This window comes from Protopterus annectens, chromosome 4.part0, assembly GCF_019279795.1.
Source record: "Protopterus annectens isolate FY-2018-M chromosome 4.part0, PAN1.0, whole genome shotgun sequence".
Classification (NCBI taxonomy): domain Eukaryota; kingdom Metazoa; phylum Chordata; order Ceratodontiformes; family Protopteridae; genus Protopterus; species Protopterus annectens.
In genome coordinates this window covers 1,103,090,487-1,103,104,837 of record NC_056733.1, presented here as the reverse complement: position 1 = coordinate 1,103,104,837, position 14,351 = coordinate 1,103,090,487, and the positions used below count along the sequence as shown (strand labels likewise).

Genomic DNA, 14,351 nt, shown 5'->3' with positions numbered 1-14,351 from the left:
TTTTGTTTGCCACTTCTAGCTAATGAACGTGGTCTATCAGTCTTTTTCCTGTTTATTAGATAATTAAAGCCTATTAGATAAGTAAAGTTTTTTTTTCTTAAAAACTCTTCTGTTAAACAGTTTTCTTTCCATAGCTTACCTTGTATCCCTTTAGTCCCTGCTTTTTACTGTTTGTGATTTACAGTTTCCCTTCTTTCTTCTTTGTCCCTTGCCCTTAGTACTTTGTGTTATTCCCAACATACCATTGTTGGTATTTCCTTGCCTCCTCTTCTCCTGTATTAAACTTGAGGTTTGTAATATATTTTTCTGGGTTTTTTTGTTTTTTTTTCCGTTCTCCTCCATACTTGGTACCACTAGATACTACCATTAGCATCTTCCTCTTCTTACAACTTGGTCATAGTTCTTCTTACCATTGGTGGTATTCCTTCTCCTTCCTTTCTTCTGCCTATAAGAAAAAAAAAGGTTACTTACGGTTTTCACTTTCTCATCTTGAATTTTTGATTTGTAATTACTGTGGAAATATTCTTACATGAAGAGCGACAAACCAGAAGGATTTAAGAAATGTTCCAAATATGGACACAAGTTGTCTGTCTCAGACACACACTCCCTTTGTGTATACTGCCTGAGTCATTTACACTTACAAGAAGATTGCTCGATTTGTCACAGATTCAATCCGTGAGCCTTACTGGAGCATAAAAATAAATTCATATTAAAAGGTCTCCCTCCTCCTCCTTTTGGAGAAGCCATATCCCACTCTCCAAAGTCAAAGCCTTCCACCTCGTCAAAATCTTCCTTAAACTCTTCAAGGAAATGGGGTGCTAGACATCTGGTCTCAACCCCAGATCAGAAAAAGATGAAACGTTCTAATCCGACTGATCCTTCAGATCCATCAACTTCATAAACAATTTCTATGGCTCCTGCTCAACCAACATCGGATCAGACACGACCCTTCGAAATTCTATGTTGTCCTCACACTAGATACCCTCTGTTGGTTGACCCAGTACCAGACAAACTTCCATCTCCCTTTCTGCAGAGATCAGTACTGTCTCCATCTATTCTGCTCATTCTTCTAGAAGTCTCACAGAAGAAGATGTGGATAGAATGATGAAGATTCTCTGCTCAGGGGCAGGTTGGTTTTTCCCTCAGAGCCTACCCCTCTGGGTTAGGTAGTCCAGCCTTCCACCACACCACCCCTGCAAGTTCCTCCTCTAACTCCATCTGCTTTCTTAGAGTTTCAGGATCCCAGAAGTCTGGATCCATCAGTCTCTGATCCAGGGATCTTCTTATCTCCGGATCCAGCATCTTGTCTGAAACCTCCTATCTTTGCGAATCAAGAGAGTTCTCTGAGCCGAAGCCTGCCTGCCAGATCCGGAGTGCAGCATTGTGTTCCAAAGTTTTCGGAGCTGTCTCTGTTCCTCACCACCTCGGCACTGGAGAGTTCAGCTCTGGTTTCCTCCTTTGGGGAAGTGCTGACAAATCCGAGAGAGGTGATTCGGAAACCCGGTTTCTCAGATAAGAGCCTCTCTCTGACTCCTTCAAGCTCTGGCTTCGAGGCTACAAAGAGAGTGTTTACTGCCTTGACAACCCTAACAGAGCCTTCCTCCTTTGATTCTACCCATTTCAGGATGTCCCAGTGTCTGGAGCCTCAGGTAATCTCTCCGTGGGGACATCCTGTACCTCAGGTTTCCTCTCAGGGAATTTTGATTTCCTCTTCTAAGACTTACCCAGAATATCCCACTGAGGAATTACCCAGCAAAAGGACGTGCAAGAGGAACCACCTAAGACTCCCCACAGGAGTCTGTCACCGAAGACATGAATTTCAGTGAAGGCAAGGGATCCCCACAGTCACTTCCTGAAGATGTTCCCTTTGAAGACATACTAGAGATCCTGAAACAGAGAGGTGGCTGGACATCTTCTACCCCTACGCCAGAGGAATCCATTCTCTTAGAAGTTTTCGGTACTTTCTGGATGAGTCTGCCCGATGACGAGCTCATAGACATGATCTCTAAGTGGGCATGTAAGGAGCCTGCCTTCATAGAGCCAATACCCTGGAGACTGGGCTGGGTAATGGCACCGCAGACAGTTTTGGGGGAAAAGGGTTCCATTTGATGTCATGGATATTGCAGCAGCCACAAAGAAGGAACTAGCTGATGAGAGTTCCACTATCCATCCCCCCAACAGGGAGTTGCGGACGATGGACAGGCTGGGGAAGTGCTTCTTTGCTTCAGTGACTTTTGCATTACAATCGGTGAGCTATCTGGCATATTTTGCTAGACTTCAGAGACATTTGACCAAAGAGTTATCAAATACTCTCTCAGGAACTGTATCTGCAGAGGTTATGGATTCTGTAACTTCTCAGCTGGCAACCCTACAGGCTATTTCTAATAGTTCCATGAGGTTAATTTCCAGCATAGCGGAAGGAACCTCAAGAGCTGTGGGTTGAAGGATTTCCATGAGGAGGCATGCCTGGATGTGCTTGTATGACGTTGTTTCACCATTTAAGTTCAGTTTCATCAATGCTCCATTTGACAGAACAACCGTTTATGGCCCTAAAGTGAAAGAAATGCTCTCCAGTGTGAAAAAGGTGTTAAGACTTTGTCTGCCACAGGCATATGTTTTTCACCCCTTGATCCTTCTCCAAGAATCAGTGTAGTGACCAGAAAATGTGGTTCAAGAAATCTCAATGCCCATTCCATGATGCACATGGGGGAAGTGCCCCCAGAGGCCGAGGGGGAAGTCCAACGGATGCCATCACCCTTGTGGTAGAGGTGGCCCGCAAAACCAGGGTTCACGAGAATCTTACTTTGATAAACCTTGCCAGCGCTCTTGAATGAAGGCCTTGACTTGTCCACCTCTAGTGACAGTCAGGAGAATACTGTCCCTGCACCAGAGAGCCTGTCTAGAAGTAACGAAAGATACTTGGGCACAGAGGATTATATCCAGAGGTTATATAATACTATTTCTCTTCCACCCCCAATTCCCAGGAAAATCTCTGATGTTCCACCCAGTCAGAGGGATCAAGCAGCAATTCAAAATTGAAAGCTGCTAGAAAAAACAGATCTGATGTTGTAAATCTTCATTCCGTACTGATAGGACACGGCCAGTACCAAACTCGCGCCAGCCAAAAACTCTTCAGCTATGTCCTACCCACAATGCCGTCTCATAGTCTTTTCAGATCTCGTTTGCCGCGTTCCTCGTCAGACATACCAAGCCTTTCTCTCAAGCTAAGTGTAGTGTTCTTTTGTGGTTTATCGATAATAATCACCTTTCCTTTAGTGAGTTTTCTCTAAGGTTATCTCTCTTGTCTTTAAATTCTATACTTTCTGACTAAACCCTTCCCTCTACCTTCGGTAGTTCTTCTTGTACTGTCATTGGTACATCCCTCTCCCCTACCTTTGGTGGACCCCTTCCATTACCACTTTTTGGTATTTCTTAGTACCATTGTTGGTACACCTTCCTTCTATCTGTTAAAAAATATAACTCTTCTACTTTACTATAACTTCTTGCTGTTGTTTTTTAGTAGTTATAGTTGTAATTTAGGACTGTAGTGTTTGTGTGTTTATTTCATAATGTCTGATAAAGCAAAACCAGGTTTCAAGCAGTGTTTTAACTGCGGGCGTAAGATGCCCAACTCTGACGGTCACACCCGGTGTGCTTATTGTTTGGATGTTGACCATATTAACGTGTCTTGTGATATTTGCTCTGGATTCAGCAACTGTACGTTAGCTGCATGCAAGAACAAACTCATTTTGAAGGGTATGTTGAAAACACCCTTCTCGGAGGCTCTCTCTGGGATGGAGGTCTCACCACCTCCTAAACACAAGGATGTTACAAAACATAAAGAAAAATGGAGTCATTTGGTGCTGACATCTCCGTCCTCTTTGGAACCACGAACCCAAGCAACACAGAATGACAACTACTGAACCAATTGCTGGAATCCAAACAGAAATTGACCAGTTCACAACTGTTTTATTACAGGAATTAAGCACTTTAGTGAGTATATAACATAAACTTCTTCAGAATAAAAAACCTCTTTGGAACCAAGTCGATACCAGACTTCCTCCGTGCTGTCAGGCAGACAGCTTCAGCACCGGGGTCTCTGTCTTTTCCCTCGGTGCCAACCTTGATCATGACACAGGCTCCATGTACCAGCATCGGTTCCATCCCTTGCCCCGGTACCGATTACTTATATGGCTCCACCTATGATGACACCTGCAGTTCCAAAGACTGGGCACCTTGCCAGAACAAGGTACACCCCATCTTATGACCCTTTTTTGGGGCAGCAATTCAGCCCATTTATTGAATGACCAGAATCTCCATCTGCAGCTTCCTTCAGATCCACAAGAAGTCTTTTGGAACAAGATGTAGTGAGGGTTGTGGACTAGCTTTTGGCAGCTAGAGGTTTACCGACCCCGACTAGGTCTTCTCTCCCTCTTGGAATGGAAGCTTTCCTGGCAAATTCACCTGTTTATCCTCCTCCGACCTCCTTCCAGGTTTTGGAGATTTTGGTACTGATGTCCATCCCGGTGCACTCTGTCTCGGTTCTGACAGCGGAGGCTTCCCTGTCGGCACTGATCACTCTTGGTGCCACGGCTCCTTCAGAACTGGTGCACCCATGGAGCAGTGATTGGGCTGTCGGCACCATGACACCTAGTTCAGTGCCATTTTTTTCTGTGGTACTGTCCACAGTTCCGGCTCTCCCGACAGCTACCGGTCCTCTCTGAGCTCCTCACCTGGCGGTTCTCTTTTCCGGGCTCCCATCCCTCTTTGGGCAGGCCTACTTTCCAGGTGATGGAGAGGGTCCTCGTATCTACAAGCTCACAGTTGCCACCATTGGCATTGGAACCAGAACCCCTCCCCTAAGTTGCAGCTATCCCAACCTCCTACTCTGGGATCTCTGGCACGGGAGCCGCAAGACCTTCCTTTGAAGGGAACCCTTTCTCCGGAGTCCTCCTCTGAAGACCCCACTGGTGAACCACCCCGGAAGAAACTTTGCAAGAGGAAGCATCTCTATTCCCCTGAGGAATCCATCACCGAAGACACAGATTACGATGAGGGAGAAGGGTCCCCATGTTCTCCCCCGGAAGACGTCTCGTTTGGAGACATTCTCGAGATACTCAGGCAGAGGGGAGATTGGAAGTCCTCCAACCCTTCTTTGGAGGAATCAGTGTTCTTGGAGGCTTTCTGTGCTCAACCATCTACTTCCTGGGTGACCCCACCTGCAGATGAGCTCATTAGGCTTATCGTGCAGCGTACCTGGAACGCTCCGGAGAACATAGAACCTGTTCCCCGGAGGCCCAGTAAAAGTTTGAACACTCCTGAAGACCAACCCAACTGGTCCAAACAGCCAGTAGTAGATTCCATGGTCGTAGCGGCAGCCACTAAGAGGGAACTGGCAGAAGATAGTTCCACTGCATCTCCTGAACAGGGAGTATCGGGCTTTGGACAGACTGGGGAAGCGGACCTTTGCTTCAGCGACCTTTGCCATTTGGTCGCTGAATTACCTGGCACACTTTATTTGCCTCCAAAGAGACCTAATCTCAGAAATGTCTGCCTCTTTGGCAGGGGTACTGCCTGAGGAGTTGTGTGATACTGTTGCCTCTCAGCTAGCTACCCTAGAATCCATCTCGAACTCCTCGATGCGCTTGATTTCTCACACTACCGAGGGGGCAGCTCGAGCAGCCGCATCGGCATTGCCATGAGACAGTATGCTTGGATGCGTTTGTGTGACTTCGTGGAACCTCAATGCGCCTGTTGACGAATCTTCCCTCTTTGGTCCAAGAGTAAGAGAAACTGTCCCGCAGTGAGAAAGATGGAAAGACCTTGTCTGTTGTCGACATAAGTTTCTCCACCCCCCAGAGATCGTACTCCAGGAATCAGAGGGGAGGAAAATTGTGGTTCAAGAAGTCCCAAGGATCTTTTTGTAACACTCGTGGCAAGCATTTCCCCAGGGGCAGAGGGGGCAACTCATCCGGAAGATGTCCGCTTCGGGGCATAGGGGGTCTGCACAACCAGGCAGCTAGAGATTTGTTCTCTGGCCGGCCCTTCCAGCTCTCCTGAGCAGAGGCCCGATTGCCTTCCTCTAGAACCAGTCGGGGGATGATTTTCTCTGCACCTACAAGCCTGGCAACTCATAACAACAGATTCATGGATGCAGAGAGTAATATCCAGAGGTTATCATATCCCATTTGTCAACTCATAACATTGGATTCATGGGTGCAGGGAATAATATCCATAGATTATCATATCCCATTCAATCTCACTCCCAGACCCATAAAACAAATCTCTGACATTCCACCCGGTCAGAGGGATGCTGCAGCCTTGGAAATCGAAAAACTTCTAAGAAAATGAGTCATCCAACCAGTCCCACCAGACTAATTAGGATCTAGTTTTTACTCTAGGTTCCTTTTAGTGCCAAAAAAGACAAAGGACTGGAGACCAGTCCTTGATGTCACCCTACTAAACAAATTCATCAAACCTCAAATATTCCAAATGATCACGGTGCTGTCCATTCTCCCCTTTCTGGGGAAGGACGACTAGATTTGCTGTATAGACCTTCAGGACGCATATTACCACATAAAGATGGACAAACGTTCCTAGAGATTTCTTCGCTTCCAGCTGGGAGCCAATCACTACCAGTTCAGGGTACTGCCCTTGTTCTCTCAACAGCCCCCGGAGTGTTTACCAAATGTATGGCAGTCGTAGTAGCTCATCTCTGACAAGGACTCCAGGTGTTTCCGTATCTAGACGATTAGCTCCTCATCGCCAGGACCAGGAACCTTCTCGTTCTCAATCTCTCTTGCACTCAAGGCCTTGCTCTTCACCTAGGTATCATGATCAATATGGGAAAATCAAACATGTCTCCAACAAGAACACTAGAATTAATTGGAGCGATCTTCGACACAACATCATGTCAAGCTTCCCTTCCTCTTTACAGGCTTTCAAAAATAAGAAGTCATATTCAAGTTCTCCTTCCACAGACATTTGTACCAGCACGCCTAGTACTACAACGATTAGGCTCTTTGGCAACAACCATTACGGCGAGGTTGCACATGACTATTACTGTGGCCCCTTTCTTCACAGTAGTCATTCTTAACCTACCCACGCAACCACATGATACACCTTACAAACCTTTGCATGGAAGAAATGCTATGGTGGATGAATCCAGAAACTAATCTTTGGTGTTGACTGTTCTGTCTTCCCCAGCCTAAGGCCACTGTGACCACGGATGCTTCCCTGTTAGTGGGGGAGGGCATTTCCAGGGAAGAATGGTCCAAGGCACTAGGTCCCCCATAGAGGCCAATTTGCACATAAATGTCCTGGAATTGAGGGCAGTTCTCTTAATGTTGCAAGTGTTCCACACATGTCTTCCTTCCGGGACTGTTACAATACAATCGGACAACTTGTCATCATCTGGTACATCAATAAACAAGGCAGGGCCAGGTCTTACCCCCTGTGTTGGGAAGTCATGAGAATATGGCATTGGGGCATGGCTTCCAACCGCTTTCTCATAGTGAAGCACATTCCAAGGAGCTCCAATCTCATTCCAGACAATCTGAGCAGGAACATATTGATGCCTCACGAATGGTCCCTCGACCCGATTATAGCGGCTCAAATCTTCCGTCGCTGGGGCAGGCCTTGCTGCGACCCGTTTGCTTCACCCCTAAGCAACAAATGCAGAAGCTACTTTGCCCTGATCCCCCCTCAGGGGGAGTCACCGAGGGATGTGCTTAAGCATGATTGGCCCCCCGAGTCTACTGTATGCCTTTCCCCTCATCCCAAAATTTCTCCAGAAAGCTCAAAGGTTGAGAAGCAAAGTGATCCTCATTGCCCCCATCAAGTCTGGTTCCCATTCCTATGGCCTCACCTTATCCACACCCCATGGATCCTAGATCAATCTCAAGGGCTGCTGACTCACCCTCAGAGATTGATCTCCACAGCCTCAAGCTCAGTTTCTCCACTTCCAATGATTGCCAGGCTATCTGATATTTCATCCCCTGTTCGCGAGATCCACCTGGCTTCGCACAAACTGTCCACCAGAAAAATTTACTTTAGTAAGTGGACCAAGTTCTCTGTATGGGCCAAAGAACAAAACATGGATCCCTTCTCTATGCCTGTTCAGAAGATCCTAGAATATCTTACTACCCTATTACACGCTGGAACTTCAGCATCAACAAGTACAGTACATTTAGCAGCTATTGGAAATTTTCACACTGAAATCGACAGTTCATCAGTTATGTCACACCGACTGTACAAAACCTTCATGAAAGGAGTATTACATATTAAACCTCCTGTCAAACCCCCTACAGAGCCATGGGACTTGACACTGGTGCTTCAGTCGTTAACAAGTCCTCCTTTCAAGCCTTCTAATTTATGCAATATAACATTTTTGTCCTGGAAAACCTTATTCCTGGTAGCCTCAGCGAGACGAGTTTCTGAGTCGCAGGCCTTGAGTGTCAAGAGTCTGTATTTGGTTTTCCACAAGGATAGAGTTTATCTCTGTACTAATCCCTCCTTTTTGCCCAAGGTCATTTCTGTTTTTTCCATCAACAAATCTATTGACCTACCCGTTTTCTTTTCCCATCATTCAAATAAAGGGGAGTACCTTCTACATACCCTTTATGTTCATAGGCAACTTCATTTTTACTTGGACAAAGCAAAATCACTTGGGCAAATGGATCAATTTGTAGCATTTGCAGGACCCAGGATGGGTAAGCCTGTTTCCAAAATGACCTTATCTTCTTGGCTCAGAAACGCAATTACTTTCATCTACCAACAAAACAGAATGTCTTTGCCTTCCAAAGTAAATGCTCACTCTGCTAGATAGATAGCAACCTCAGTGGCCTTTCACTCCAGAGCCTCTATGGACGATATTTGCCCAGCAGCCACTTGGGCAAGTCCACATACCTTTATCATTCACTGCAAATTGGATTTGGCCTCCAGGGGAAGAGCATCTTTTGGTTTCATGGTGCTCATGAATATCCTTCCTTAGGGCCACCCAGGACTAAAAGTAGCTGGGGTCTTGGTCCTATCAGTAAGTAATGAATGGAATGAAGATTTGCAACATCAGATACAGAAGTTGTCTTACCATAACGTTCCATCTGTGTTGTAGATCTTCATTACTTCCCGCCCTCCGTCCCCCTGCCTGGACTCCTGGTGGACTTTAGGATTTCCTTATTAGTTTAGGGTATCTGTTCAGACAGAGCCTCCTACTATTATTATTAATCTCTCTATAGTATAAGGGTGGGCAAACTCGATCTGAAGAGACTATGAGAGGGGCTATTGTAGGTAGGACTTAGCTGAGAGTTTTTGGCTGGCACAAGCTTGGTAACGGCCGTGTCGGTTCCGAGGATGAAACTGAAGTCATATCAGTAATGAATGAATGAAGATCTACAACACAGATGGAACGTTAATGTAAGACAACTTTTTATCCAAGAAATCCCACCAGACCAGATAGGATTTGGAACTTACTCAAGGTTCTTTTTAGTGCCAAAAAAGATAGGGGATTGGAGACCAGTTTTGGATCTCACAAATCTAAACAAATCTGTTCAATGAACCAAGTTCCACATGGTCACAGTTCACTCCATTCTCCCTTTTCTGGGCAAGGATGACCGGATGTGCTTGATAGATTTCCAGGATGCCTAGTGTCACATAAAGATGAACAGGTGGTCCAGGAAGTACCTAAGCTTTTGGTTGGGAGCCAGTCATTACCAATTCAGAGTACTGCCCTTTGGACTCACCACATCCCTGAAGGGGCAATAGTTACAGCACATGTCATACTGCATTGATTCTAGGTGTTTCCCTACCTGCATGACTGGCTCATTACTGCTCCAATGAGGCATCATCCCATACAGTCACGGGATCAGGTTCTCCACACCTGTGCTATCCTAGGAATTACTATAAATTACAACAAACCACAACTCCAACTCAGACACTGGAATTTATTGGAGCACTGCTTAACACGAGTATGACCATTGCCTCCCTTCCACTTCACCATGTTCTAACTGTAAGGTCACTGTTTAAGATGGTTGTAGACAGTGCATCAGTCTCAGCCTGCACAGTTCTCAGAACTCCCTCACAGCTGCAGAGATAGCCTTAGTTCATTGGCCATATTATATATGTGGATCTTAAAGTGGATGCTGGCTACCTAGTGGTTGATCTTCCATCAATCAAAAATTACCAACATGTGCAGAAGACACCTTTATTGCTTGATCCAGTCCGACTAACTTGTTCCATGGCCATCCATTCAATCCCCAACAGCCCAATGCTATAGTTGACCACAGATGCTTCCCAGATAGGTGGGGGAGGCATTATCTTGGAAGGACAGTCCAGGGTACTTGGTCCTCCGAAGAGAATAATTTTTATATAAATGTTCTAGAGGTGAGAGCAGTACTTTTGGCTTTGTGAGCATTTTAAGATGTTCTTCCCTTTGGGATGATTGATTTTCAAAAGGACAACATGTCAATCATCTGGTACATCAACAAACAGGGGGAGACCAAATCTTACCCATTATATGGATAAGCACTCCTGGTCTCTTCAGACCACTTTCTTTTAGTGACTTACATTCTGGGGAGATCCAATGTGATTGCAGACAAACTGAGCAGGTGCATACTACTTCCACAAGAATGGTCCTTCAACGAGAAGGTGGTGGAGGAGATTTTCTGTCGATGGAGCCAGCCGTGCTGCAATCATTTTGCCTCTCCCCTATAAAACAAGTGCAGTGACTACTTTGCCCTGATTCCCCCAAGGGGGACAGTCACTGAGGAATACTGTACTTCACAACTGGCCCCCTGGTCTCGTTTAGGCATTCCCGCCAACCCCATTGATTCCAAATTTTCTGCAGAAAGCTGCCATGTCGTAGAGCACAGTGATCCTCATTGCCCCTACTGGCCTCGGTAAATTTGGTTTTCCTTTCTATGCCCTCACCTGGTTCAACCACTGTGGAACCTAGATCCAACTCTGGACTTCCTGTCTCATCCAATGGGCATGTAACACCCGGATATACCAAACCTCAAGCTGACTCCTTGGTTTCTCCAGTTCTCTTAGTAACCAGGCAGTCTATGCTTTCATCACCTGTCTGATGTATAATTATGTCTTCCCATAAACCTTTGAAAAGGAAAACATTCTAGTAAATGGAAAAGGTTTGCCATTTGGGCTCAGTCACATAAACTTGACCTCTTTTCAGCATCTATTTATCACATTTTAGATGTATTTGCTAACCTTTTATAAAACAGTGCTAATACCTCAACCATTGGGGTACAGTTAGCAGCAATTTCAAGTTATCATACAGGTTTGAGTGGCACACACATAGCTTCTCACAAGTTGAGCAAGGCCTCTGTAAAAGGGACACACCTTCTCCTTTTAAAGACCCTACACCTCCATGGGACCTAATGCTGCAGTCTCTCACACAGCCTCCCTCTGAACCAGCAGCTACATGTGACCTTAAATTTATTTCTTGGAAGACCACTTTCTTGGTTGCCATCACTTCCGCAGGAAGGATTTCTGAGTTCCAAGCACTATCTTCTAAACCTCCTTGCTTGTTTTTTCATAAAGATAGAGTGACCTTGCGTACCAATCTGTTCTTTCTTCCGAAGATGGGGTCTGAATCCAACGTAAATAGCTCTATCAATTTGCCAGTATTTTCCCTAAATTTCCAGCAAAGGAGAATATATTTTACATTTACTGGATGTTCATGGACGGTTGAGTTTCTGTTTGCAAAGAAGAGAGAAAAAAGTCAGGAAAAGCAGACCAACTATTTATTTCCTTTTCTGGACCAAAACTGGGAAAACCAGTTTCTAAAATTACTGTATCAAAGTGGTTAACAAATTGCATCTCTTTTTTATGCTAAATTGGAGATTTTTCTTCAACACCCATTGAAAGCACACTCCATTAGATATGTGGCTACTTCCACGGTTTTTAAGTCTAGGATGTCTATGGATGACATTTGTGCAGCAGCAACTTGGGCTACTCCTCATACCTTTATTACTCATTACAAATTGGATCTGGTCTCTAGAGATAGAGCATCATTTGGTTCTATTGTGCTCAGGAATATCCTTCCTTGAGCCCACCGTGGATTTAAGTAACTAGGGGGGCTGTCCCTTTCGTGAGGATAGAATGAAGATTGACATCAGTTAAAGAAGTTATGTACTTACCATAACATTCCATCTGTGTTGTCGATTTTCATTCTTTCTTTACATCCCCTGCCACCTACCCACATCCATGACTTCTGGAGGAATGAGCAGTTTACATGCTCTCTGAATAGGTACATTTGCATGTTTAAATGACTTTGGATATGGCTTCCCATATTTTCTCTGTACTTTTATTCTGTATAGCAGCAAACAAGATCTGAGGTATTTAGCAGGTTGCATTGTGGGCAAGGGAGAAGCTCGAGAGATCTGGTAGCTGCAAGCTGTAGCATCGGCCAAGTTGAATCTTGACAGATCGGATCTGAACCCATTCATGAGGAAAGAATGAAGATCGGCATCACAGATGGAATGTTTTATATATATATATATATATATATATATATATTTATATATATATATATATATATATATATATATATATATATATAGTGTGTATATATATATATATATATATATATATACACACACACACACACACACACACACACACACACACACACACGTATATGTGTTTACTATCATAATCTCAAAATACTTATTAGCGAAGTGTTTCGCCTTAAGTACACATTACCGAACGTCCCTATTGTCGTAAAATAGCTGTTAATGCCGAAAATGTCTATCACGACATTTTCAGCACTTAACAGCAATCCCACCCTTCCCATAACTCCCTAACTAACTGACTAACCTAACATCCCATTTATGCAGGGAGGCAAGCCCCCCTGCACCCCCCAACTTAATATTCCAACTCCGAGATCACACTACAGTGAGGAAAGGGATGTATTTTCCTAACCGCACTGTACTGCAATCCCTTTACATGAGCGAACGTTATATTTCCGAATGCACAGTCCATTCGCAATTATACCGCTCACGAACTTAAAATATGAAGTATACGAACATCTGTTGTTCGAATACTTCATAGCCGTGCAATTGCATGGCAACATTTCAATAGGAAATCATATGTGTGTGTGTGTGTGTATATATATATATATATATATATATATATATATATATATATATATATATATATGGTCAGTTACATTCTTGCATTAATACTTTGTGTTGCCATTTGTGGATTGGAGAGGTAACTTTTAGAATATTGTGGTATACTGCTTTAAGCAGGAATGTAAATTATACTGAAATGTGTTAATGTTTTTTTTATAGGCCCCAGTATTACAAATTAGTGGATGAATGTATATCACAGATAGTCCTTCAGAAAAATGGTCATGATCCCGACTTCATGTGCCGAAAGTTTTCTGTGAATGTTGATCATCTAATAGGTAAGAAGCTGTTTGTTTATTGAGTGATTGGTTACTGCCTAGAATTTTTTGAGTTGTTTTTCCACCTTTAAGCTGTATTTCTGAGCCAAAATTTTATTCGTTCTTCCCCTCCTTACTGACTTGTGAATTTTTTCGCAGTAACCCTACCTGCATGTGCTGGCATTTTTGTTGTGTGGTGGTTTATTTCTTTAACTATTTGTCCATTTGGTAGGCAAATGTGTCAGATGCAATGGTCACAGTTGAGTTAGAAATGTATGAAGTCAAGAAACTGTTTACCCTGTATGTAAATACATTCTCTCGAGTTGCATTAGCGCTATAAAAACAGGCGGAATAATTTTTGCTTTCATTGTGCTTATATTCTGTAGTGTTAATGTGGCATGGTTTCTCATTATTACTCTGACATTCTTCCTTTGCCCATTTTTCTTCTCACATAATGTACTACTGTAAGTAAGAATATAGAGGATTATTGTTGGGTCTCTGACTATAACCAGTTTATGTGCGTCAAGATGAGTGTCAAGATATTCACTTTGAGATGCTTGCTTTGCTCCACTGTTAACACACAAAAAGTTATAATCAGTGAGACTATGTAATAGTTCTTTGCAGTACATGAAACTTTTGCTCTATGTGCTACCAGTTACAGGGGGAAAACTAGATGTGTAAAGTGTTTTACAACTTTGATGTTCTTGAAACAAATAGCTCTGGCCGGAAGACAGTGGGCAGAAGCAGAAAATATTCATATGATGAAGGAATAACTTTAAAAGCGGTTACACTTCACTCTCTCATACTAGTGTGTGGATACGTAACAGTGAAGTGTAGAATAGCTTTTAAAGCTCTTTTAGCTTTTTGTCTTTGTTATACTGTTGCACAAGAATACCTCTTAATAGAACTGAAAAGGTGTTTCACAAAGCTTTGTGAAGCACCTTTCTTA

The 14,351-nt window shown here is 43.8% G+C and overlaps 1 protein-coding gene across 1 annotated transcript in view; it reads left to right on the top strand.

The window, feature by feature from the left end:
- DIAPH1 (diaphanous related formin 1) overlaps nucleotides 1-14,351 on the top strand; it is a 2,838,381-nt gene that overhangs the window by 1,281,344 nt on the left and 1,542,686 nt on the right. Inside the window, exon 12 of the mRNA XM_044069079.1 lies at nucleotides 13,308-13,423. Within this exon, the coding sequence (XP_043925014.1) occupies nucleotides 13,308-13,423 (116 nt within the window). The remainder of the gene's footprint in view (nucleotides 1-13,307; nucleotides 13,424-14,351) is intronic.